The sequence below is a fragment of the Pelophylax lessonae genome (genome assembly GCF_965119305.1).
Source record: "Pelophylax lessonae genome assembly, chromosome: 4".
In the NCBI taxonomy this organism is placed as follows: domain Eukaryota; kingdom Metazoa; phylum Chordata; class Amphibia; order Anura; family Ranidae; genus Pelophylax; species Pelophylax lessonae.
The window spans coordinates 530,652,870-530,679,106 of NC_138771.1; the positions used below are offsets into that span (position 1 = coordinate 530,652,870).

The window sequence follows — 26,237 nt, forward strand, 5'->3', positions numbered from 1 at the left end:
TTTTTTTCTAGCAGTTTTGCACTGACTGCAATAGTTGCAGTGAGTGACCTACTGCAGCGGTAGTCTACTGACTCCAGTCCAATCCACTGTGTAGCTGACTGTTGCCTAGCTTTTTTTCTAGCAGTTTTGCACTGACTGCAGTTGTTGCTGTGAGTGCCCTACTGCAGCGGTAGTCCATTGACTCCAGTCCAATCCACTGTCTAGCTGTTTGTCTAGCTTTTTTCTAGCAGTTTTGCACTGACTGCACTGCAGTAGTGATTTAAAATTTTTGCAGTGAGTGAATGCACTACTGCAGCAGTTTATGCATCATTCACAATCGGATCATGTGAAACTGATGTCCGTGCAAGTGCGGTTTTCCTATCAGTTTTCATGCAGTTAGGTGTGAAGAACGAGCCTTAATGTTAAAAATGTTAATAAATAAAGATTTACATGTTCTGTAACAGATTTGTGTTGAAATTTGTGTTTATTTTGCAAAATTTTAAATGTACAAAAATATTGGCCAATATTGGCCGATACCGATATGCGATCGCCAAAATATCGGCAACAAAAAAACGTTATCGGTCAATCACTAACTGACACCCGCCGCTATCTGATCCAATCCTGCCTGCAAAATCCAGACATATGGTGGTCCTATTTTTCATCTGTCTGGCAGAACGTATCGGATAGGATTGGATGAAAATGGACAGGCGGTCCATTTTCACCCTAACTGTGCCCAATTAGCCATTTTCCCTCCCCGATGTCAGGTGACTCGTTAATGTCACAAGGTCTCAGATGTGAATGAGAAGCAGGTGTGTTAAATTTGGTGTTATCGCTCTCACTCTCCCATACTGGTCACTGGAAGTTCAACATGGTACCTCATGGCAAAGAACTCGGATCAATATTTGAAAAAAAGAATAGTTGCTCTACATAAAGATGGCCTAGGCTATAAGAACACTGCCAAGACCCTGAAATTGAGCTGCAGCACGGTGGCCAAGACCATACAGCGGTTAAAACAGGACAGGTTCCACTCAGAACAGGACTCGCCATGGTCGACTAAAGAAGTTGAGTGCACATGCTCAGTGTCATATCCAGAGGTTGTCTTTGGGAAATAGACGTATAAGTGCTGCCAGAATTGCTGCAGAGGTTGAAGGGGTGGGGGGGGGGGGGCACACTTGTATAAAGTATTCAAAACCCATACTTGAGTAAAAGTACAAGTGCTCGATCAAAAAGTGACTTGAGTAGAAGTGGAAGTGCTCTATCAAAAAGTGACTTGAGTAGAAGTACTAAAGTATTCAACATTTTCTGTATTTAAATATTGCAAGTAGTTTTTTTTTTTAATTTTGCTACTCAAGTACTGAAAGTAAAAGTACCAGTAGTTTTTTTTAAAAAAAAATTGCTACTCAAGTACTGAAAGTAAAAGTACAAGTACTGTGTTATGTAGTTATTAAAGAAAGAAGTCAAAAGTTGGAACATCATATTGTTTTTTATTATTTCAAATAATTAACCTAAAGGACAATCACATTTCCTTTGGCTGTAACTTTTTGTAAACAAAAACAGATAAAGTATGTCCCTCCCTTCCCCCTTTAAAGCATCTCTCCTTCTCTTCCCTGCATGTTTTTTTTCTCCACAGCTTATTGGTGTGCAAAATCATATATAAACCAATGTGATATACAACAATATATTCCAATAATGAAATAAAGGAAGAGTGTATGAAATCAAAGTCAATAAAAAGTCCATATATATAATGCCATAATACCCTATATATGTGACAAAACAAGATGAATATATTTTCAAAGGTACAGGAATCAAACAGGTGCTATTCCAAATAATAGGTGCAGACTCCGACTCCCACCACCTTGTGGATTTCCCCCTTACTCGGCGGATGAAGGTAAGTGCAAAATAATATCCAAATAGACTCTTCCAGTGAAACAAAACTGCAAAACCTGTGCTCTCAACTTCCAGTGAAAAAAGCAAAATCAGCCTCTTACCAGAAAAAAGGTCTATGTACGCATGTGACTCTCCTTGGTTGGGGAAGGTTCTCTTTCCCCTTAACAGCAGATATGTAGACCATTTTATTTATACACACAGTAGCATTTATTTTCTAATGCGCTGATTTACACATGACATTATACACATTTTTTTGAACTTCATGAGATCTGCCATCTACTGTTCTGGCAGTGGTAATTTTTATAATTGTAACGAGTAACTATGCAGCACAAAAAAAAAAAAAAAAAATATTGGAGTATAAGTATTGAAATCATCGAAAAAATGTAGTGAAGTAAAAGTGGAAGTAGGAGAAAAAAATTATACTCCAGGAAAGTACAGATAACGCCTTTCAGTACTTAAGTACAGTAGTGAAGTAGTTCTACTTAGTTACTATACATCTCTGGGGGGGTGGGGGGTCAGCCTGTCAGTGCTCAGACCATACGCCCCACTTTGCATCAAATTGGTCTGCATGGCTGTAGTTGCAGAAGGAAGCCTCTTTTAAGGATGTTGCACAAGAAAGCCCTCAAACAGTTTGCTGAAGACAAGCAGACTAAGGACATGGATTACTGGAACCATGTCCTGTGGTCTGATAAGACCAAGATAAACTTATTTGGTTCAGATGGTGTCAAGTGTGTGTGGCGGCAACCAGGTGAGGAGTACAAAGACAAGTGTGTCTTGCCTACAGTCAAGCATGGTGGTGGGAGTGTCAGGGTCTGGGGCTGCATGAGTGCTGCCGGTACTGGGGAGCTACAGTTCATTGATGGAAACCACGAATGCCAACGTGTACTGTGACATACTGAAGCAGAGCATGATCCCCTCCCTTCGGAAACTGGGCCACAGGGCAGTATTCCAACATAACGACCTCAAACACACCTCCAAGATGACCACTGCCTTGCTAAAGCTGAGAGTAAGGGCTCTTTCACACGGGCGGGCCGATCAGATCCGCCTGTCAGTTTTTTAGGCGGATCTGATCGGATCCTCCATGCAGCTCTATGGGGCAGCGGGTGTCAGCGGAGACACCTCCGCTGACACCCGCTGCCATCCGCATCCGATCCTGTGCTGAAATCTGGACGGATGGAAACCCTATTTTTCCATCCGTTCAGTAATCGGAGCGGAGCGGATCTGATGAGAGCGGACAAGCGGTCCGCTCTCATCCGATCCCCCATAGAGGGCAGCGGGTGCTGAGACACCTCCCTCTCCGCTCTGCAAGCGGAGACGGAGCTGTCATCCGCCGGCTCAGCGGGGATTGCGGATCGATCCCCGGCTGAGCAACACGGATCCGCCTACGGAGGCGGACCGCGTGAAAGAGCCCTAAAGGTGTTGAACTGGCCAAGCATGTCTCCAGACCTAAACCCTATTGAGCATCTGTGGGGCATCCTCGAACGGTCTCTAACATCCACCAGCTCCGTGATGTCATCATGAAGGAGTGGAAGAGGACTCCAGTGGCAACCTGGGAAGCTCTGGTGAACTCAATGCCCAAGAGGGTTAAGGCAGTGCTGGAAAAAAAATATTGCCACACAAAATATTGACACTTTGGGCTCAATTTGGACTTTTTCCCATAGGGGTGTACTCACTTTTATTGCCAGCGGTGTAGACATTAATGGCTGTGTGTTGAGTTATTTTGAGGGGACAGCAAATTTACACTATTATACAAGCTGTACACTCACTACTTTACATTATAGCAAAGTGTCATTTCTTAATTTCTTCACTGTTGCCACATGAAAAGATATAATAAAATATTTACAAAAATGTGAGGGGTGTACTCACTTTTGTGAGATACTGTATATACTATATATATATATATATATATATATATATATACAGTGGGTACGGAAAGTATTTATTCAGACCCCCTTAAATTTTTCACTCTTTGTTATATTGCAGCCATTTGCTAAAATCATTTAAGTTCATTCTTCTTCCTCATGAACGTACACATAGCACCCCATACTGACAGAAAAACATAGAATTGTTGACATTGTTGCAGATTTATTAAAAAAGAAAAACTGAAATATCACATGGTCCTAAGTATTCAGACCCTTTGCTGTGACACTCATATATTTAACTCAGGTGCTTTCCATTTCTTCTGATCATCCTTGAGATGGTTCTACACCTTCATTTGAGTCCAGCTGTGTTTGATTATACTGATTGGACTTGATTAGGAAAGCCACACACCTGTCTATATAAGACCTTCCAGATCACAATGCATGTCAGAGCAAATGAGAATCATGAGGTCAAAGGAACTGCCTGAAGAGCTCAGAGACAGAATTGTGGCAAGGCACAGATCTGGCCAAGGTTACAAAAAGATTTCTGCTGCACTTAAGGTTCCTAAGAGCACAGTGGCCTCCATAATCCTCAAATGGAAGACGTTTGGGACGACCAGAACCCTTCTTAGAGCTGGCCGTCCAGCCAAACTGAGCTATCGAGGGAAAAGAGCCTTGGTGAGAGAGGTAAAGAAGAACCCAAAGATCACTGTGGCTGAGCTCCAGAGATGCAGTCAGGAGATGGGAGAAAGTTGTAGAAAGTCAACCATCACTGCAGCCCTCCACCAGTCGGGGCTTTATGGCAGAGTGGCCCGACGGAAGCCTCTCCTCAGTGTAAGACACATGAAAGCCCGCATGGAGTTTGCTAAAAAACACCTGAAGGACTCCAAGATGGTGAGAAATAAGATTCTCTGGTCTGATGAGACCAAAATAGAACTTTTTGGCCTTAATTCTAAGCGGTATGTGTGGAGAAAACCAGGCACTGCTCATCACCTGTCCAATACAGTCCCAACAGTGAAGCATGGTGGTGGCAGCATCATGCTGTGGGGGTGTTTTTCAGCTGCAGGGACAGGACGACTGGTTGCAATCGAGGGAAAGATGAATGCGGCCAAGTACAGGGATATCCTGGACAAAAACCTTCTCCAGAGTGCTCTGGACCTCAGACTGGGCCGAAGGTTTACCTTCCAACAAGACAATGACCCTAAGCACACAGCTAAAATAACGAAGGAGTGGCTTCACAACAACTCCGTGACTGTTCTTGAATGGCCCAGCCAGAGCCCTGACTTAAAACCAATTGAGCATCTCTGGAGAGACCTAAAAATGGCTGTCCACCAACGTTTACCATCCAACCTGACAGAACTGGAGAGGATCTGCAAGGAGGAATGGCAGAGGATCCCCAAATCCAGGTGTGAAAGACTTGTTGCATCTTTCCCAAAAAGACTCCTGGCTGTATTAGATCAAAAGGGGGCTTCTACTAAATACTGAGCAAAGGGTCTGAATACTTAGGACCATGTGATATTTCAGTTTTTCTTTTTTAATAAATCTGCAACAATGTCAACAATTCTGTGTTTTTCTGTCAGTATGGGGTGCTATGTGTACATTCATGAGGAAGAAGAATGAACCTAAATGATTTTAGCAAATGGCTGCAATATAACAAAGAGTGAAAAATTTAAGGGGGTCTGAATACTTTCCGTACCCACTGTATGTGTATATATATATATATATATATATATATATATATATATATATATATATATTTTATATATTTTTTTTTTTTTTTCACACACAGTACTGTGCAAAAGTAAAGAATGCTTTCAAAAATACATATTTTAATTGTTTATATTTTTATCAATTTTAAAAAATGCAAATCAAACCAATATTTGTATAAATATAAAAACATTATAAATATATTTTTCCCCTTTTTATAAGTGTTCACGGACCCTATATCCTCAGCTACATAAGGAGCTCAGGGAGGAGATGCACCAGTGAATGGCTGTGCGGGGGGATTGGATTCGCTTTTAGCAAAGCCAGAACACTGACCACGGTGTGCTCTCCTGCATACAGTAGTATGCTCAGTTTTTAATAGGAAAGCAGAGGGACTGGCAGGAGCACCAGGGATTTCACATAAAGGAAGCAATACAAAGAAAACTGGGTACTTTCTCATACAAAGAAAATGGTACAGAAGGCACATATTAGAAATTTGAAATGTTGGGTTTACATACTCTTTAGCTCTTCAGTAAGGCTAAGACGTTGAATTCAACATAATTTTAGTTAAGATAATTGTAGTAAAATGTTTTTCCAGTGTTTTGAAGTGTAAAATAACTTTCCTAAGCCCTGTCTCTGCAATGAACTAACACCATCTGAGGGAACATGGAAGAAGCAGGGAGGGTCTAGCTGGACTTTAACTAACTAAACAGGGGGGGGCTACCAAATCGCATAAGTAAACAAGTTGTAGTGGCCCTCAACCACTACAAGATGTCAACATACATCAAAACAATAGAAACCTGATTATTTGGTTCAATACAACACAGAAAATATACATTTAGGTGGGACAGAATACATACCATCCTGTATCTCAAGGTATATATTATTTTTGAGATCATTGCTCAATCCAGGGATCTCCACTCGGCAGCAATACATTCCTTCATCGTCCATAGTTAAATCACTAATGGTCAGCGACACATTTCCCTGTGCTATGGCCCCCAGTAACTGGTATCTGTTAGATCCACTCGTGGTCACTTTATTGCCATCTGTCCAGATAATGACATCATTACACTTGGACGTTGGGCAAGGGCCTTTACCCCAGCACATGGTGTTTGTGCCTCCACTGATGGCATAGTTGCAGTGTAAGGTCACTGTATCATATACTGATCCTCTCACATGGTCATCTGATGTCACTGCTGCCAATTTAAAGAACAGAGATTTACATATAACAACTGATCATAATGAAATCACATTAATAAATAAATTATTTTTCTGCTGTAATTCTGCAATAGGCTAAGTTTCGCCATAAGAAATTTAAAAGTCAAAAGGGGGTATATGGTCTGGTACCATCAGTTACACACCTCCCATCCCGAAACATACAACGGAAAAAGGGGAAATGGCCCGTGAGACTTTATATGAGGTGTGTAGCAGTGGCTGAAAAGAGGAACTGAAACCAAATAAATAAAAAAAGGACTTTTATTACAGTAGATAAAAAAAAATATATCAAATACATAATGGTGTGGCCCAGAATGTATGCATTGTGGTGGTACAATATATCACAGTCTCATCGATATAGCCATAAATACATATATCATAATAAATGAATGTCTTCAACTGACGCGTTTCGCGAGCTATAACTCGCTTAAAGCGATTTTTTTATTTATTTCATTTGGTTTCAGTTCCTCTTTTCAGCCACTGCTACACACCTCATATAAAGTCCCACGGGCCATTTCCCCTTTTTCCGTTGTAAGAAATTGAAAATGTTGCATTTACAGAAAAAGCATGAATTGAACCAATATTGAATAGGTTGTAATGCAGGTAATAAGAAAAAAATCCCTGTAGCCATAATTCTAACCCCCAGGCTCCATTTACATATAGGCGTTTCGGAATGCGGGCAGAATCGTCGCGATTCTGCCTGCGATCTCGAACCATTGCAAGTCCCGGGACGCCCATGCGCCCATAATTTGTGGTAAAATTGCGCAAACAGAATCGCATGGACGCCTGTCACCCAAAAGAAGTACAAGAACTTCTTTTGGGCGTCAGGCGTCCCACGATTCTGTTTGCACGATTTTACTGCAAATCGTCAGACGAAAATCGTGGCAAAATCGCCAGTGAGCCCAAACGCCTATAGGTGAATGGAGCCTAACACTTACAATCCGTGTAACACTAACCCTTACTATAGCCAAAATACTAACCCCCATGCCAAGCTTTCGTGTAGCCCAACATGTAGCCCGACATGAGTTTGGACATGTTGGGCCCCTAGTCTGAACCCACCAGAGTGAGCCTGTCAGGAAGCTATCAACGATACTGGGCCAATCATAGGTGGCTGAGGCATTCTTCGCCCCGCAGCCACACCTCTATGGGGCTGAAGGATGGGGAATGCCTAGACACAGATGACTGTCCAGTCAAGTGACAGCTTCCTGGAGGGCTCCCTCAAGTTGGTTCAGACTAGAATCCAAACATGCCCAAGCTCATCGCTAATCTTAAGGGCAACCCTCATACTATTCCTTCTTGTAAACCTAACCCTCCCTATAACCATAACCTTTTACTAAACCTAACCCCTTGTCTACACATTTACCTCTACTGCACTAAGATCTTTTGTGTATAACTGTACTTTACTGAAAGATACTGAAAATAAGTTCTAGTGCTGAGTAACCTGACTTCAGCCACCACAGAAGCAGTCTAGAAAACTGGCATCTAATCACACACCACTGAATGATCACGGTTTCCTTATATCTTTAGAGTTTCAGTAAATACTTGTCAAGAAAAATATTAAAATGTGAAGAATTTCCCACAAAAATCAGGACTCCTGGTTAGTAGGACACTTTACCTGTGAGAACACAGTGTTGGTTACACTGAAACCTCAGCCCCGGCAGGTGGAAGTTTGTAGGTAGGCGCAGGTCCCCCTCTGTTCTGTAGATGGCACTGTGTGTGTGTGTGCGCGTGTGTGTGTGTGTGTGTGTGCGCGCATGCGCGTGCGTGCGTGCGTGTGTGTGGGGGTTATATGTACAGTGAATTGAAAAATTGAAATTTAGATTTTCAACATTTTGTCATGTTACAACCGAAAACGTAAATGGATTTTATTGGAATTTTATGTGATAGACCAACACAAAGTAGCACATAATTGTGAAGTGGAAGAAAAATGATAAATGGTTTTCAACATTTTTTAAAAATACAGGTGCATCTCATAAAATTGGAATATCATGAAAAAGTTAATTTATTTCAGTAATTCAATTTAAAAAGTGAAACTCATATACACTTCTTCAAGGTCCTTCCAGGGAGGCTCTGAACAGGGCAATTCCCCACAAAGGGAAAATTACACAAGGACTTCTAGACAGCCTGGTCCGCAGACAAGTATATCAACCATATCTTTGGCCGAAGGATCATTGCTGTCACGGACTGCCCAGAGACTCCCCCCCGCAGCCCAATAACCAAAGCAGGGAGCCCAAAGGACATCCCTGCCCCAGTCACTAACCCCTCAGGAAGCAGGGAACACGCTCAAAACCCCCTATGTGCAATGTGGACAGCCCGGTCAGCAACAACCACATCCACCCCCCCAGGAAGGGGGGGGGGTGGGTTGGGGCAAAAAAGCCACCGTGACTATTTAGAGGAGCTGGGGGGATGGAAGGGAATCTGGGGGACCATGACCATCCCAGGGAGGGGCCTATGTCCTCCCCGAGAGACCACAAGGGCAGGGGGGGGGGAACACTTACCACACCATGGGCACCACGGGCAGACCACCTCCCTATCTTGGAATGGGGGGTGCTGTGGGCCAGAGGTACACTGCAACTCCGGTTGTAGCCAGTGTCGTGACCAGGGCTATGCGTCCTCGCGAGGTGTTTCATTCGCCGGCCAGCCTCTGTCCAGTGGGGCTATGTTGTGGCCAACCTAGAGCAGAGCTAAAAGTTGGGTCATGCTCACTGGCCAGACTGGGAAGACCATAATGATCTAGGATATCTAGTGCGTCGCCCAGTCTGGCAGTTGATTGTAGTTCTCGCAGGAACCAAACTGATTGTAGTTCTCACAGGAACAGAAAATAAAAAGAAAAAAAATTCCAGGACCAGAGATCCCAGCAAGGAACTAGGTCCTTACTCCTGACCAGGCAGAAAAAACTGAAGAGCTAGAACAGGAAGTGGTAGTATACCCCCTGGGACTGCCCTATGGGTGTAGTCAAACTTTTTCCGCCTAGTGCCCTACTCCTATGGAGAGCAGCATAGCCCAAGGGTCAAAGAAGATATGGAGCTGTGTCCATCAATGAACGAAAGAGAAAAAACTGTTTAGGTTTAGAACCACCTTAAATTTTTCTTCTTGGGTTAAGAGATCCTTTAACCACTTGCCGACCGCCTCCTGTATTTTTACTGCGGCTCTCAGCCGCTTACAGGAAAGGCACACAAGCCTGTAGGGGGCAAGCGCGCGGCCCTTGCTCGTTCCCTGCTGAGCCAGCGCGTGTGACTGGTGGCTCCGATGGCCGCCGGCCACTCGCAATCTCCTGTAGGAGAAGGAGAAAGACAGATGGCTGATGTAAACACAGCCGTCTGTCATTCTCACTAGAGTGATCACAGAGGCTATGCGATCCTGCTATGTAGGATCGTATGTCTCTGTGATTACATCACAAGCCACGCCCCCTCACAGTTAGAATCACGCCCCTAGGGACATACCTAACCCCTTGATCACCAGTAAAGTTAACCCCTTCCCTACCAGTGTCATTTTTACAGTAACAGTGCATATTTATAGCACTGATTACTGTAGTAATGTCACTGGTACTCCCAAAAGTGTAAAAAATGTCAGTCAGGGGTCGGATCTGTCCGTCGCAATGTCGCAGTCCCGCAAAAAAAAAAAAAAAACGCAGATCGCCGCCATTACTAGTTTAAAAAAAACAATAAAATAGACATAAATCTTTCCTGTAGTTAGTAAACGCAATAACTTTTGCGCAAACCGTACAAAATACGCTTATTGTGATTTTTTTTTACCAAAAATATGTAGCAGAAAACAAATTGGCCTAAGATGTTAAAAAATTTAGATTTTTACTTTTTTTTTTTTTTGAGAATTTCATTTAACAAAATGTGAAAAATATTGTTACATTTTCAACATTGTCGCTCTTTTTTGTTTATAGCGCAAAAAATAAAAATCGCACAGGTGATCAAATACCACCAAAAGAAAGCTCTGTTTGTGGGAAAAAAAGGACATCAATTTAATTTGGGTACAGCGTCGCATGACCGCGCAATTGTCCGTTAAAGTCACGCGGTGCCAAATCGCAAAATAGGGCCTGGTCATTGAGCAGCCAAATACTCCGAGGCTTAAGCGGTTAAAGTGATTGTAAAGTTTTTTTTTTTTTTTTATTTAAATAACAAACTTAATACTTACCTGCTCTGTGCAATAGTATTACAATAGTATTCTTCTGAGGACCCTTGCTGGCCCTCTTGACTCCTCCTCTTCTCTGAATGCCCTTATAGCAAGCCAATTGCTATGGGGGTGCTCATGCGGGCGTACACTCGAGCCAGGTTTATATCAGCTTGGCCAGCCCCCTTACAGGATTTGGCTGACAGGAGCAAGAACCTAATGCAGGGAATGCAGGTAAAAAACTGTTTAGGTTAATTCACGCTCTCTCAAGCCTTACTTACAAATCCCAATAACCCATGTTGGAATCTGTATGCCTGCCACTGAACACAGCTCTGTGCAGGATGCACCAAAAAACATGAAGCTCATCTCCTGCCCAGAAAAGAATGGTACATCTAGCAGCACATCACTAGACAAGTGCAAAAAATACTTAACTCAGATGTCTGTACATAATTGTCCTAATTACGCAACAGCAGCGAACTGATGGTGTGGTTATTCACACATTACACTGCCAAGCAAGCTGAAAAACCAGAATAGAAGCTTTTACTAAGAAACAGTTGGTAAAGCACTAACATATCTGCACAAACCTCACACTAGAGAATATAAGTGGTCAACGGCAAATGAAAGAATGAGGAAATACCTTGTTGCACTATGAGAAACCACAAACCCCAGTCAGCAACCCACTGATCTGTTTTTTCCGTTTTAAAGATGTACAGCCAAAGCAAGATCACAGGAGTGCAGTCCGTTCTGCACTGCTGTGACCCGTTTTCAGCAGACAGCCGTTCCCACCCTCTCCACAGCCCGACACACCAGTGAGCGCGTGGGAGGAAGGGGGGGGGGGGACAGAACAGAGAGCTGTGAGAACCCAGCGATCTGCGGTGTTAGATCTGCTCGGTTGTCAGTGTTAGAGCCTGCGGGGGACCGATACTGCATCCACCTAGGTAAGTATAAATGTACAAAAAACCCAAACCCCATACCTCTCTTTCTTATTAGTGCAGTAAAAACTGTCTAAAAGGTCAGTGATGGCAGAGTTGCGGGTAAGCAAAAAAAAGGTGTTGGAACCGCACCCAGGTAGATGAAAACAATTGAAGTACTTTATTCTTTAAATCAAAATATGAACAGACAGTGCAGGGAACAGGTAATCCAGGTTAACGCGTTTCACGGCGCACACAGCCGCTTACTCATAACCGAAAAACTGTCTAAAAGGTCAGTGATGGCAGAGTTGCGGGTAAGGCCTCATGCACACTGAATGTTTTTACAGCTGCTGTTTTTGGCTTCAGGCATTTTTTCTTCAGCCTGTAAACAAATGGGCAGCATGAATATTTATACTATCTCAGCCAATCCCTTTTGGAAGATTGCACAGATGGATGCTGGGAAAATGTATAAATAGTTTGGACCTGGACCCTGAAATCAGTCTGGGGGTTGCTGATTGCCCCCAGGACACATGCCACGTGTTTTCTGATCATCACAGTCCCAACTGGGCCAGTTGGGAGAGCGGATTTTGCTGGAGCTGACTGGGGGTCTGTCGTCTGTGGATGCAGTTCGGTATCACACGTGTACGGAAGGCATTGGAAGGAGGCAGCCATTCGTCTGAAGACATTTGTGAGTATAGACAATTGTGAGATATCCTTGAGACTGTGTGCTGTTGCCAACCCCCCTGGTGCTAGAGAGTCAGCTGTGTTTAAAGGAGACAAAGTGTCCAGTGTCCCGAAGAGCCCAGTCTACCTAATTCTTAATGAAAGGACTTTACTTGGACTGTCCACACATAAAGACTAACCACTTACGGACCAACCGCTGCAGTTTTACGTTGGTACTTTGACATTAAATACCAGGGTTATGGCAACAGGTAGCTGCCATAACCCAGGTATTTTTTTAAACTGCGGGTGGTCCGCTTTAACATAAGGGTGGTCCCAGCGGCGGATTCGCTGCGGGATCACCCTTATGGGCGGCAGGAGGGGGCACCTTCCTGGTCTTTTTCCCCGCTTACCAGACCCGCCGGTAGCGGGGAAAACGATCCGCTCTGCTGTCCCCTCAGGCAGGAAGTCAAGTGAGGGCAAGATGGCCCTCACTTGACTCTATGGCCTTGGAGGACCGGAGCAATGTTATAGGTCGCTTCATAGCAACGGATTTAACCACTTTAGTCCCGAAGATTTTACCCCCTTCCTGACCAGGCCCTTTTTTGCGATTCGGCACTGCGTTATTTTAACGGACAATTACGCAGTCGTGCGATGCTGTACCCAAACTAAATTTATGTCCTTTTTTTCCAGAAAATAGAGCTTTCTTTCGGTGGTATTTGATCACCTGTGCATTTTTAATTTTTGCGCTATAAACAAAAAAAGAGTGACAATTTTGAAAAAAAAAAACAATATTTTTCACTTTCTGCTATAACATTCCCCCCCCAAAAAATTTAAAAATCAAAATTTTTTAACATTTTAGGCCAATTTGTTTTCTGCTACATATTTTTGGTAAAAAAAAAATCGCAATAAGTGTATTTTGATTGGTTTGCGTAAAAGTTATCGTGTTTACTAACTACGGGAAAGATTTAAGTCATTTTTATTATTTTTTTTTTTGTATTGGTAATGGCGGCGATCTGCGATTTTTTTTTTTTGTGGGACTGCGACATTGCGGCGGACAGATCGGACCCCTAACTAACATTTTTGACCTTTATGGGGGGACCAGTGACATTACTACCGTAATCAGTGCTATAAATATGCACTGTTACTGTAATAATGACACTGGCAGGGAAGGGGTTAACACTGTTGGTGATCAAGGGGGTTAAATGTATGCCTCATGCTTACTGACGTGTGAGGGGGTTCTGAGAGAGACATAGAGATCGCAGGTTCAGCTTTGCTGAATCCTTTGATATCTCCCTATCTGTCACTGAGAAGATCCGTCTGCTTTGTTTACATAAGCAGGCGGGTCTTCTCACACATTCCCTGACGATCGCCACCTCTCCTCCTCCGGCCCGACTCCCGCTGTGTCTAAACACAGCGGGAGAGAGCAGGAGTCTACGTCGCTGGACCCAGGAGAGCCGCACTGCCGCAGTAATATCACTGTGAGCAGTCGGCTAGTGGCTAAACAGCCCGTTTTTTTTCACAATTTTTTTTGTTTTTCATTTTTAGTGTAGATGTGAGATCTGAGCAGACATGGGAGTAAGTCACACATGTGCATGTCACAAGCAAGTCTCAAGTCTTAACCTTCAAGTCTCAAGCAAGTCCCAAGTTACTGTGGCGAAAAGCAAGCGAGTCAAGTCGAGTCCCTGCTAGAAGTCAAGCAAGTCAAGTCAAGTCATTTATTTTGGTCAAGTCACAAATCAAGTCAAAATACTGATCTACCCCAATTTTCACCTTTAAATCAGTTAAAAGTCAGTGGTCAGGAAAGGTTTTGTTTTATTTTCAACATTAACAAAACTGTTTCGTGCTTTTTTCTTGGCATATTAAAGAAACACTTTGAATGCCCAAACAGCTCAAAATTCTTCGTCCGGTCATGTTTCAACACCACAGTCACTAAAAACATGTTAACCACTTTAGCACTGCTCACATTGCTGCTACTGCAGCAATGTGGCTCATTATCGTCCAGCGACGTAGACCTATGTCGCTGGACTCCGCCCCTCGTGGGCGGCGCGCGCGCCTGCCGGGGGTTCGCTCCCGCTGTTTTCAGTCACAGCGGGAGTCGGGCCAGGGGAGGAGCGGCGGCGATCGCCGCTGCTCTTCCCCGATCGTCGGGGAATCTAGTTTGGAGATCCGCCCGCTTGTGTAAACAGAGCGGGCGGATCTCCTAAGTGACAAGGAGTGACAGATTGCAGTGTTCAGCATAGCTGAACATGCGATCTGTCCTTGTGTCACTCAGTCACCTCCCCCCCCCCACACGTTAGTAAGCACCAGGCATACATTAACCCCTCCCTCTCCAAAAAAATTAACCCCTTCCCTGCCAGTGTCATTTTTACAGTAACAGTGCATATATATAGCACTGATTACTGCAGTAATGTCACTGGTACCCACAAAAGTGTCAAAAATGTCAGTCAAGGGTCCGATCTGTCCGCCGCAATGTCGCAGTCCCGCAAAAAAAATTGCAGATTGCCGCCATTACGCGTTTAAAAAAAAAAACACAAAAATGACAGAAATCTTTCCCTTAGTTAGTAAACGCAATAACTTTTGCGCAAACCAATCAAAATACGCTTATTGTGATTTTTTTTACAAAACATAGGTAGCAGAAAACAAATTGGCCAAAAATGTAAAAAAATTTAGATTTTTACATTTTTTTTGGGAGGGAATTTCATATAAAAAAATGTTAAAAATATTGTTATTTTTTCAAAATAAACGCTCTTTTTTTGTTTATAGCGCAAAAAGTAAAAATCGCACAGGTGATCAAATACCACCAAAAGAAAGCTCTGTTTGTGGAAAAAAAATTACGTAAAATTTGTTTGGGTACGGTGTCGTACGACCGCGCAATTGTCAGTTAAAGTCGCACAGCGCCGAATCGCAAAAAGTGGCCTGGACGTAAGACAGCAAAATCCTCCGGTGGTAAAGTGGTTAAGCATTTCCATTGTTAAACAGCCAGTGTCCTAAAAATCAGAACACACTGAGGTATTTATACCAAGTCAAAGTCATGTTGTGTCTTTTATTAATTTTAGTCAAGCAAGTCTCAAGTCCTCAAACTGGTGACTTAAGTCTGACTCAAGTCAAGTCACCTGACTCAAGTCCCTCATCTCTGGATCTGAGGACTTTTTGACCCCAGATCTCACATTAAAGAGGTCATGCCATGCTTATTTCTATTACAAGGGATGTTTACATTCCTTGTAATAAGAATAAAAGTGATCACATTTTTTTAAAACAGTGTAAAAATAAAAGATAAAATAAATAGGAAAAAAAAATTAAAGCGCATCCGTCCCCGTTAGCTCGCGCGCAGATGCAAACGCATACGCAAGACACACCCACATATGTAAACGGTGTTCAAGCTAGTGATTGACCGATATCGGTTTTTCATTGTCGATACCGATACCGATATTTTGCCGATCGCACATCGGTATCGGCTGATATTGCCCGATATTTTCACACATGTAAAATTTTCCCAAAAAAACACAAAATTCTACACAAATCTCTTAATAAACATGTTAATCTTTATTTATTAATATTTTTAACATTAAGTGCTCATTCTTCACACCTTAACTGCATAAAAACTGATAGGAAAACTTCAATTGCAGGGACATTTGCTTTGCATTTCACATCATCTGACTGTGCATTAATGCATAATAAAGTGCTGCAGTAGTGGACTCACACACGGCAATATGTTACTGCAGTGCAGTCAGTGCAAAACTGCTAGAAAAAGAGCAAGGCAACAGATACACAGGTCACAGTGGATTGGACTCGAGTCAGTAGAGGACTAACTCTGTGTGCAGTATGGTACTCACTGAAATTACAACAGTCAGTGCAAAACTGCTAGAAAAAAAGCTAGGCAACAGCTACCATTGTATTGCATTTTTAGCAGTAGGGCACTCACTGCAACTACAGCAGTCAGTGCAAAACTGCTAGAAAAAAAGTTAGGCAACAGCAACACATTGGATTGGATTGGACTCTTAGTAGTAGGACACTCACTGCAACTACTGCAGTCAGTGCAAAACTGCTAAAAAAAAGCTAGGCAACAGCTAGACAGTGGATTGGATTGGAGTTACCTCTGCAGTAGGGCACTCACTGCAACTACAGCAGTCAGTGCAAAACTGCTAGAAATAAAATCTAGACAAAAGATAGACAGTGGATTGGAGTGGAGTGGACACTACCCTTTTCAATACTCCCAGTTAAGTAGAACAATATTATAATACAGAAAGCAGAACATTTCAGTGTGTCCATGGTCATCTGTTAAAGGTCTTCTGTTTTCTTCATACAATGCTGCCACTTCATGAACATGCTCAGGAGGAGTGGAGGACAGGGGAGCAGAGAGAGAGAGAGGTATCTTCTAGTATGGGAAGCAAGTCTTTTGTAGCGTGCCTCATTTTCTCTCCACCACTGAAGAGGATGACTTCTTCTGGCAATTACTGCTTCTTTCAAATAGAGATTAAGTTCATCATCCAGACTCATAGTTGCAGATTCAGAAGAAATTGAATCCTCCGCATGAGGCCCCAATAAAACACTGAAAATGTCCTGATAAATTCGACCACTATGAAAAAGATGCTCTTCTGTTCGTTAATGTATTTTGGACATTTGTCTGTTTTTTCAGCATGCTGCTCTTCATAAAAATAGTGTTCTGGACTTCTCGGCAGGAACCTCCTGCACCTCCTGTTGAATATCTTCTGTCAGCCATTGTTTCGCCTTAGCCAATACATCGTCAGAAGAGAAAGCATGGTTCTTGTATCGAGGATTCAAAAGACTTGCAAGCACAACATTTTTAATCTCTTCATGTTTCTCAAAACATATCAATCAAAGCTTGACAGACCATCATTTGAAAGTTGGAGGGTGTTGTGTGCCATGACACAGAGGTCTGACATATCAGCAAGCCTCATTCCTTTCGGCATGTTTACTCCACTGTCTCGAAGTTGCGCAAGCATCACTCGGTCTTTGTTGCTTCCACATTCTTCAAGCATGCCTAGAAACATTTCTCTACTGTACTCATTGTGGGATCTTTGCATCACTTTTGTATTCAACACCAATTGCCTTTTTGTCCATCCGCTGTCAATGAAGTGGCATGTAGGAATCATTAGTGACTCTGACTCTGTTTGTGATCAGCAGTCTGTCGTGAATGAGAGTGAGTTGCCAGCATTCTCTGGTTGCAGCATAGCCTTTACTTTGTCAATGACCTTTTGCAAAAGGAAAAATAATGGGTGCTCTTGCTGGGTCCTTTGTTCCAGACAGTCTTGATAGGTGAGATGTTAACTAGGGATGATCGAACGGTTCGGGTCGACCATCGGTTCGGCCCGAACATCGGGTGTTCGAGGTTCGGCCAAATTTAGAACTTTTTGCCCAAAAAGTTCGGAATTCGGCAACCAGAACCGCCCAAAATGCAATGGTTCAGGAAATGGGCTTTAAAAGCCCGTGATTGGACCAGAACCATTAGCAAAAGCCAATTGAGGGGGCAGGAGAATGCTAGGAATGTGATTGGAGTGACTAGGGGGTCCCTAGACCAATCATTAGTGAATACGCCCCCCAGTATATAAGATCGCCCCGCCATATTCCCAGCATTGTTATACTGGACATGGAAGAGAGTGGAAGCAGTTCTGTTAATTTTACTTTAAAAGTGTCATTTAGCATTTATTAGGGTGAGGAAAGGGATATCTAGTGTAGTTAGAGTGCTCCTTTACACTTAAGTTAGCTTCAAAAATTTAGTTTCTGTAGGGAAAGTGTGAAGTGTCAGGGTGACCGTAATGTAGTGTAGGGTTAACTGACTGCTATGGCAGGGTGACCAAACCCTTCCATATCAGGGTGACCGTAATGTAGTGTAGGGTGAACTGACACTGACTGCTATGGCAGGGTGACCAAACCCTTCCATATCAGGGTGACCGTAATGTAGTGTATGGTGAACTGACACTGACTGCTATGGCAGGGTGACCAAACCCTTCCATAGCAGGGTGACCGCTATAGAGAAATGATCATTTCTCTGAATAGCTTCTGAACTGGAGTATGGCTCACCAGCCAGCATTTTTTATGCTGCAGGTGTTGCCACTGCCATTGCATTTTTTGAGGACATGTTTGATGTCAGACATGACATCTGAACATGTGTATAGGGTGTATATATAGACATATATGTCTGAATATATACCCCTAGACATATATAGGTGTGATAGTAGCAGAAATAAATGCTTGCGCTAATGAAATCATTTACAGTAATATATTTCTGCTACTATCACACCTATATATGTCTAGGGGTATATATTCAGACATATATGTCTATATATACACCCTATACACATGTTCAGATGTTTTGCCTGCCTCAAAAGAACCCCAAAACATGCCAAAAAAAAAACGCTAGCGTCAAATAAAAAAATGCCCAGGTGTGTTTTTGCTGGCATTTTTTGGGGGGTTTTGGAGGCAGGCAAAACATCAGAACTTGTGCACAGTACCACTATACACAAGTTCAGATGTTTTGCCTGCCTCAAAAGAACCCCAAATAATGCCAAAAAAAACGCTAGCTTCAAAAAAAAAAAAAAAAAAATGCCCAGGTGTGTTTTTGCTGCCATTTTTTGGGGGGTTTTGGAGGCAGGCAAAACATCAGAACTTGTGCACAGTACCACTATACACAAGTTCAGATGTTTTGCCTGCCTCAAAATAACCCCAAAAAATGCCAAAAAAAACGCTAGCGTCAAATAAAAAAATGCCCAGGTGTGTTTTTGCTGGCATTTTTTGGGGGGTTTTGGAGGCAGGCAAAACATCTGAACTTGTGCACAGTACCACTATACACAAGTTCAGATGTTTTGCCTGCCTCAAAAGAACCCCAAAAAATGCCAAAAAAAACGCTAGCATCAAAAAAAAAAAATGCCCAGGTGTGTTTTTGCTGGCATTTTTTGTGTGATTTTGTGTCTGGGGGGTCTAAAAGGCGTACCTGTGAAGTTTCAGCTCTGTAGCATGTCCAGAACCCCAAAAAAAAGATCATATAGGTGTTAAAGGAGGCTCCCGAACCACATCACTGTTCTACTGAAAAATTGTCTTTTTTTTTTCATGGTTCTGGACATGCTACAGAGCTGAAACTTCACATGCACCCCTTTTAGACCCCCCAGATACTAAATCCAAAGTAAAAATCAAAAAATCTCTTTTTTAATTTTTTCAATAATTGGCTTTTTTATCAAAAATGACAATTTTTAAGAACTTTTTTTGTGTGATTAATAGTTAATGGGGCTTGACCCAGAACCCTAGGCACTTTTTAGGGGCATTTATTGGGTTTTAGGGCTTAAAAATGGTGTTTTTTGATTACCGAAGTTCGGGTCCCATTGATTTCAATGGGGTTCGGAAATCCGGGCCGAACTTTCGGGAAGTTCGGATGTTCTGGCCGAACCGAACTTTTCAAAAGTTCGATAATCCCTAATGTTAACCAGACTGATGGTGAATGTTCCAAAAGCACAGTGTTAGTGCTATCATTGAGGGCAGCTCTTACAGGGCCGACGCGAGATCCCACATGTAAGCAGAGTAAAGAGAAGGCGCCACTCAGTGAAGCAGTAATAACAAATTTATTAAGCTCATATCAAGACTTACATAAAAGCAAAAAGTGGAGTGTCATGACCCGGCGTCCTTCCTAATTCACTGTGTACCCATTGTTGAAGCTGCCAGCGGCCTAAACCAATCCGGGGGCTGAATCAGAGTGTGGCTACTGTGAACCGCATACCTCACAGAAGGACCGTGCGGCCGTAGATGAGGAATGGGCGGTGGAATAGGCCCAAAGATTTGACGTATTTTTGTTTTTTACTGATCCCATGCTTATGTTTGTATATGTGTTGCACACTGCTGCTTTTCCTGGAGAAGGTTGAGACGAGAAATAGTCCCAGACCACACTTTTACTCTTTCTCTCCTCATCCATCTCCATTTCAATTTGAAAGGCACAAAAAAGATTAAAGAAATGGCTTGCTGAAGTTGCTGCTGCTGCTGGCACTGGCACCCTGTTGGGTTGGTGGCTGACACCTGGCAGTGTGGGTTGCTTGCTGGCACCCTGTTGTGGGTTGGTGGCTGACACCTGGCAGTGTGGGTTGCTTGCTAGCACCCTGTTGTGGGTTGGTGGCTGATGCCTGGCAGTGTGGGTTGGTGACTGATGCTTGGCAGTGTGGGTTGGGAATACTCTATCAATTCCTTCATTACTTGTTCCACACCGAATGTTGTCTACATGCTCCAATGTAGTTGCGGCAAACAGTACATTGGTCGTACTTTGCGCACCATGCAAATACGCATGGGAGAGCATGTAGCCAACATTCGTAAGGGATTTCCTGGCCATAGTGTTTCGAAACACTTTGACATATGCCACCGGAGGAATCCCAAAAATACTTTTTTTGTAGCCTTTGACCGCTATATTCCCATCTGGCGAGGAGCAAATGTAAAAAGATAATTATCCCGTGCTGAAACACGGTGGATATACATTCTCAAAACGTATGTCCCCTATGGATTAAACGTTGAATGGGACATTAACTGTTTCATCAATAATAGTTAAAATATATCCTTTTTTTGTCTTGTATTTCTATGTACTTTTTTACGGATATTTTAGTTTAGGGGCCATATAGATGTACTTTTATATTGTATATTGTACACCTAAATTGTATATTTTTATATGTTGTATAGTTTTCTATTGATATTAGGGGGTGTCACAGCATTCACCTTTATATTTTTTATAATTGGATTATGTTACAATGGTGGCAGAATATGATATCGAGTCACTACACAAATTTACCTCTAGATGGAGTACACTACTTTGATAATATAATTTCATCCATTATAATTTTATCCTTATTCTCCATTATTTTTAATTTGTATCTGATAATATATATATACAGTATCCGTCAAACGGAGAGTGTAGATTCATTTTATTTATAATAATTTTTAATTTTCCACCAGTGGTAGTGTCTCTCTATATATCGGTGTAATACTGACAGATTTGATTCATCCAAATTTTTCCGTATGCTTCTCTATTAATGGGTAAGCACTTCCTCCGTTATTTGTATTTTTTGTTTTCTGTGGACTGTGGCCCCTTTTTCTTCTTCCTTTTCTCATCAAAAGCGGGGCCTGCCCTTAAGGTAAATGGTGCTGCTGTGACACTTCCGCCCTTACTTGCCGAGATAGGCCAAAGATGTGGAGGCGTTACCGCCTCTGGGGGATATAAAGGCGTGTTGGTAGCGTCCGGTAACCACGCCCCGGACGACGTCACGTATGACGAAACCGGTCGGGCGGTACCTGACGCTCAACTACCACGTCCCCTAGACGCCTGGCTTTTTTAGTACACGCGGGACGCTGCGGATTTTATATGATTCACTGATGCGATTGTTTCACCTTCTAAATGTAAGTGCAACATTGAATAAATCTTTGCTGTTTTAAATCTTACTGGATTACGCTATGGGTCTTCTTGTTTCCTCCCCATACATTGGATGTTCATGTGCCTGGAGTTGTGACACACAAGATTTGGTGGAGATAGATTCCTTGCCCAGGGTTCCAAGGGAAGGAACATACTGAATTTACATCTTAAGTGTGTGTGGCCTGACCATTAATTTGGGGGCTGTGGCTTCTGGTAAGCAGCCTATTTATACATTTGTCACGGGTGTATTCCTGCTGTAAAATCTCCTTGGGACTCAAGCCTCCTCTCTACCACTGTCCACTCTGGGACCTGTATATTCATTTATGACTATTTTTTTGGACTTTTGTTCACTCTGCATACACGTTTGATGATTATTAATTTATGCACTATATGGTTTACACTTTATCATGCCAGTGTTGCACCATCTTTTAATTTGTGTATCAATCAACTTTTTGCACAATTTATTATTATATGTTTTCATATTTATGCTCATAATTTTTCACGATAGCGCTGCACTATTTGCTTTCCATGATTTTTGATTTATATAGATCAACTGTACTAGCTGCTTCACATTATCAATATTTTCACTATTTACTTAGCGCAGGATCTTCCTGTTTTTTTAAGTGTGGGTTGCTTGCTGGCACCCTGTTGTGTGGGTTGGTGGCTGACGCCTGGCAGTGTGGGTTGCTTGCTGCCACCCAGTTGTGGGTTGGTAGCTGACGCCTGGCAGTGTGGCTGGCTTGGTGTCACCCTGTTGTGGGTGGCTTGCTTGCCGGCATACGTCACCCTGTTCTGGATGGCTGGCTTGCAGGAACACTGTGGTGGCTGGCTGGCTGGCTTGGTGTCACCCTGTTATGGGTGGCTGGCTGGCTTGGTGACTGGTGTCACCCTGTTATTGGTGGCTGGCTTTCAGTTTCAGGAACAGTCTGTGGTGGCTGGTTGGCTGGCTTGGTGTCACCCTGTTATGGGTGACTGGCTGGCTTAGTGACTGGTGTCACCCTGTTATTGGTGGCTGGCTCTTAGGAACAGTCTGCGGTGGCTGGTTGGCTGGCTTGGTGTCACCCTGTTATGAGTGGCTGGCTTTTAGGAACAGTCTGTGGTGGCTGGTTGGCTGGCTTGGTGTCACCCTGTTATGGGTGGCTGGCTTTCAGGAAAAGTGTGGTGGCTGGTTGGCTGGCTTGGTGTCACCCTGTTGTGAGTGGCTGGCTTTTAGGAACAGTCTGTGGTGGCTGGTTGGCTGGCTTGGTGTCACCCTGTTATGGGTGGCTGGCTTGCAGGAACACTGTGGTAGCTGGCTGGCTGGCTTGGTGTCACCCTGTTATGGGTGGCTGGCTTTCAGGAAACGTGTGGTGGCTGGTTGGCTGGCTTGGTGTCACCGTGTTATGGGTGGCTGGCTTGCAGGAACACTGTGGTGGCTGGCTGGCTTGGTGTCACCCTGTTATGGGTGGCTGGCTTTGAGGAACAGTGTGGTGGCTGGCTGGCTTGGTGTCACCCTGTTATTGGTGGCTGGCTTTCAGGAACAGTCTGTGGTGGCTGGTTGGCTGGCTTAGTGCCACCCTGTTATGGGTGGCTGGCTTTCAGGAACAGTCTGTGGTGGCTGGCTGGCTGGCTTGGTGTCACCCTGTTATGGGTGGCCCGCTTGCAGGAACACTGTGGTGGGTGACTGGCTTTCTGGAACACTGGTGGGTGGCTGGCTTGCTGAAACACTGTGGTGGGGGGCTGGCTTGGGGTCACCCTGTTGTTATGTGGGTGGCTGGCATGGTGTCACTCACTCACTCACTCACTCACTCACCCTGGCCTGTTGTGGGTAGCTGGCTTGCTGAAACACTGTGTGGTCACTGGTCACGATGGCGGGTGGCTGGCTTGGTGTCATCTGGGTGGCTGGTTGCTTGCTCGCTGGAACCCTGTTGTGGGCTGGGTGGCTGGATGCTGGCCGGTTCTGTTGCTGTAGGTCGGATGGCTGGCGGATGGCACCCTGTGGTGGGTGGCTGAGGCCAGGGCCTGTGGGTGGATGGATGGCTGGCACCGTGACCAGACCGGACTGCAGCTGACTGTAACACGAGGCGCTGTGGGAGGCGGTCTGTGCAGCGCGCTGTGAAATGGCCGCGCAAGCGTGGGAGGCGGTGTTAGAAGTCAGAACGTGTGCGCGCAAGATATGCAATGACATCAAGAAAATTTCAGCAATATCTGTAAATCCAAAGGCCAATACAGATATATCGGGGAAAGTGCATATCGGTCCCTGATATATCGGTGTTGCCGATAATCGGTCGATCTCTAGTTCACACTACAGACACATGTGAGGTATCGCTGCGATCGCTAGAGCAAGAACATTCATTTGAGCCCTAGACCTTCTCTGTAACTCTAAACTGGTAACCTGTAGAAATTTGTAAGGTGCCGCCTATGGGAATTTTTAAGTACCAATATTTGTCGCCATTCCACGAGCGTGCACAATTTTGAAGCATGACATGTTGGGTATCTATTTACTCGGCGTAACATTATCTTTCACATTATAGAAAAATATTGGGTTAACTTTACTGTTTTCTTATTTTTGTAATTAAAAAAAGTGATTTTCTTCCCCAAAAAATTGCGTTTGTAAGACTGCTGCACAAATACGGTGTAATAAAAAAATATTGGAACGATCTCCATTTTTTTCTCTAGGGTCTCTGGCTCTGCTAAAAAAAATATATATAATATTTGGGGTTCTAAGTAATTTTCTAGCAAAAAAAAAAAAATACTTGTAAATAACAAGTGTCAGAAAAAGCCCTGGTCCAGAAGAGGTAATCTCAAGTGACTGCTACAACACTTTGTCTATTTTCTTTACTTGTGCAAGGACTTGGCTGAATGGCTGATAGTTCTATAGAAGAGAAAGTGTCCGCCTATTTGTACATAGTTCTGGAGTATCCCACTCAATTTTCCCATCCCTATCCTTGCCCAAAATTAAAAACACCAAAAAGAATACCCCTGGACTGTTCATTGATTCAAAGAGTGACTATGACCGTGTGCCTGGCTGCAGGGCAACTATTTGGAAAAGACCCCAGGGCATCATTACATCTCTATGGTTTCAAAACTGAATGCTCTAACTAATATTTGCAAAGTTTCATCAAACCTCTGCATAAAAATATATTTTGGATTAAATAAAACAACCTTGTTCTTACCTTGGGTGAAGAGCAGTAATAGAGCCAGCCGGAGCGTGTGTAGAGACATGGTGTAATATGAATGATATCTTACTCTGCTGTGTGCTGTACACTGATCTTTGTTATCACTGCGCCACATACATGGTAAAAAGAGGAACAATTCCCTTCATTTTGAAAAGGTTACATGCTGTAAAATCATAATGTCTCAGGACATTATCTAAGATGTCAATCAGGCCTATTCAGGTAAAATGGACATGTATAAAATCTTGATGGGACACTCAGGAAAAAAAAAATTTAGTTTTGTGTGCAGTTATCTTTTAGTCAAAGTTGTGTCTTATGTACCTTTGTTACTATTGTTCATTTATTACAGGGGTCTTCAAACTATGGCCCTTGAGTTGTTCAGGAACTACAATTCCCATCATGCCTAGTCATGTCTGTGTATGTCAGAGTTTTACAATGCCTCATGGGACGTGTAGTTCCGCAACAACTGGAGGGCCATAGTTTGGAGATCCCTGACACAAGAGATAAGATTACCCACTGTCAATCCAATTACTTCTGTGCCTGAACAGTCCCAGGGCGGCTCCATAATAAGTACAGATTCAGTGAAGGATTCCACTCTCTTTTTAGAGGTTTTTATGTAAAATCATGCAAACTTTTATTGGAAAATGTCTAGATATCCTCAGATTGTCACAGAATAAAAAGAAAAGGGGCTCAATAGCCCATTTTGTTTATGGGGCAGTGGCAGGTAAGGGTTAATATACAGTCAGGATAGATGCAGACTTAGTTGTTAGGCAGTTTTCGCCTGTCAGCTATTAGTTTAAGCTGATTGGTTAATAGTTGTAACAGTAGCTGCCCGAGTAACTGGGGAGAATAAGCCCCTTACCTGTTTTATCCTGTTTTTCCCGCTGGGAGGTCAGGATTTTGATTGGTCAAGGGGTCTCCAGCTAAGCCATTTAAGGGGTCCCCTCACAGACGGATTCTCCACATCGTCTGCACAGAAGAAGAAGAAAGAAGACAACTCAGCGGTTTCTGTGAAGTGGTAGAGCATACAGCGCAGCGCATCCTGTCACGGAAGAAGATACTCCGGAGCTTCTCTCCCGGAGTCGGAAGAAGACAGCTCCGCTCTTGTTCCGAAGAGGATAGAAGCTTGCCCAGCGGTGTCGGTCAAGAGAAGAAGACTTCGGCCCAGCGGTTCGTCGGGAAGGGATTGAAGATCTACTCACCGGTTCCAGCGCCCAGTGAAGATGAGCCTGCTCCGAAGATTGATAGAGCGCGCCGGTGAAGACGGGGCGAAGATTGGCTCCGGAGGTGCCTGGAGCTGCCGCTCGTCGTGGGACCCGAAGACTCGTCGGGCGGTGACAGA

At 43.5% G+C, this 26,237-nt stretch overlaps 1 protein-coding gene across 1 annotated transcript in view; it reads right to left on the reverse strand.

Moving 5' to 3' along the window:
* The window catches only part of LOC309552753 (T-cell immunoglobulin and mucin domain-containing protein 4-like), a gene marked incomplete at its 3' end in the record, with an annotated part of 146,643 nt that extends 121,697 nt beyond the window's left edge, over positions 1–24,946 (reverse strand). Inside the window, exon 1 of the mRNA XM_082253669.1 lies at positions 24,896–24,946. Coding sequence (XP_082109795.1) covers positions 24,896–24,944 — 49 coding nt within the window. The 5' untranslated portion in view covers positions 24,945–24,946. The remainder of the gene's footprint in view (positions 1–24,895) is intronic.
* Between the last annotated feature and the right edge of the window lie 1,291 nt (positions 24,947–26,237).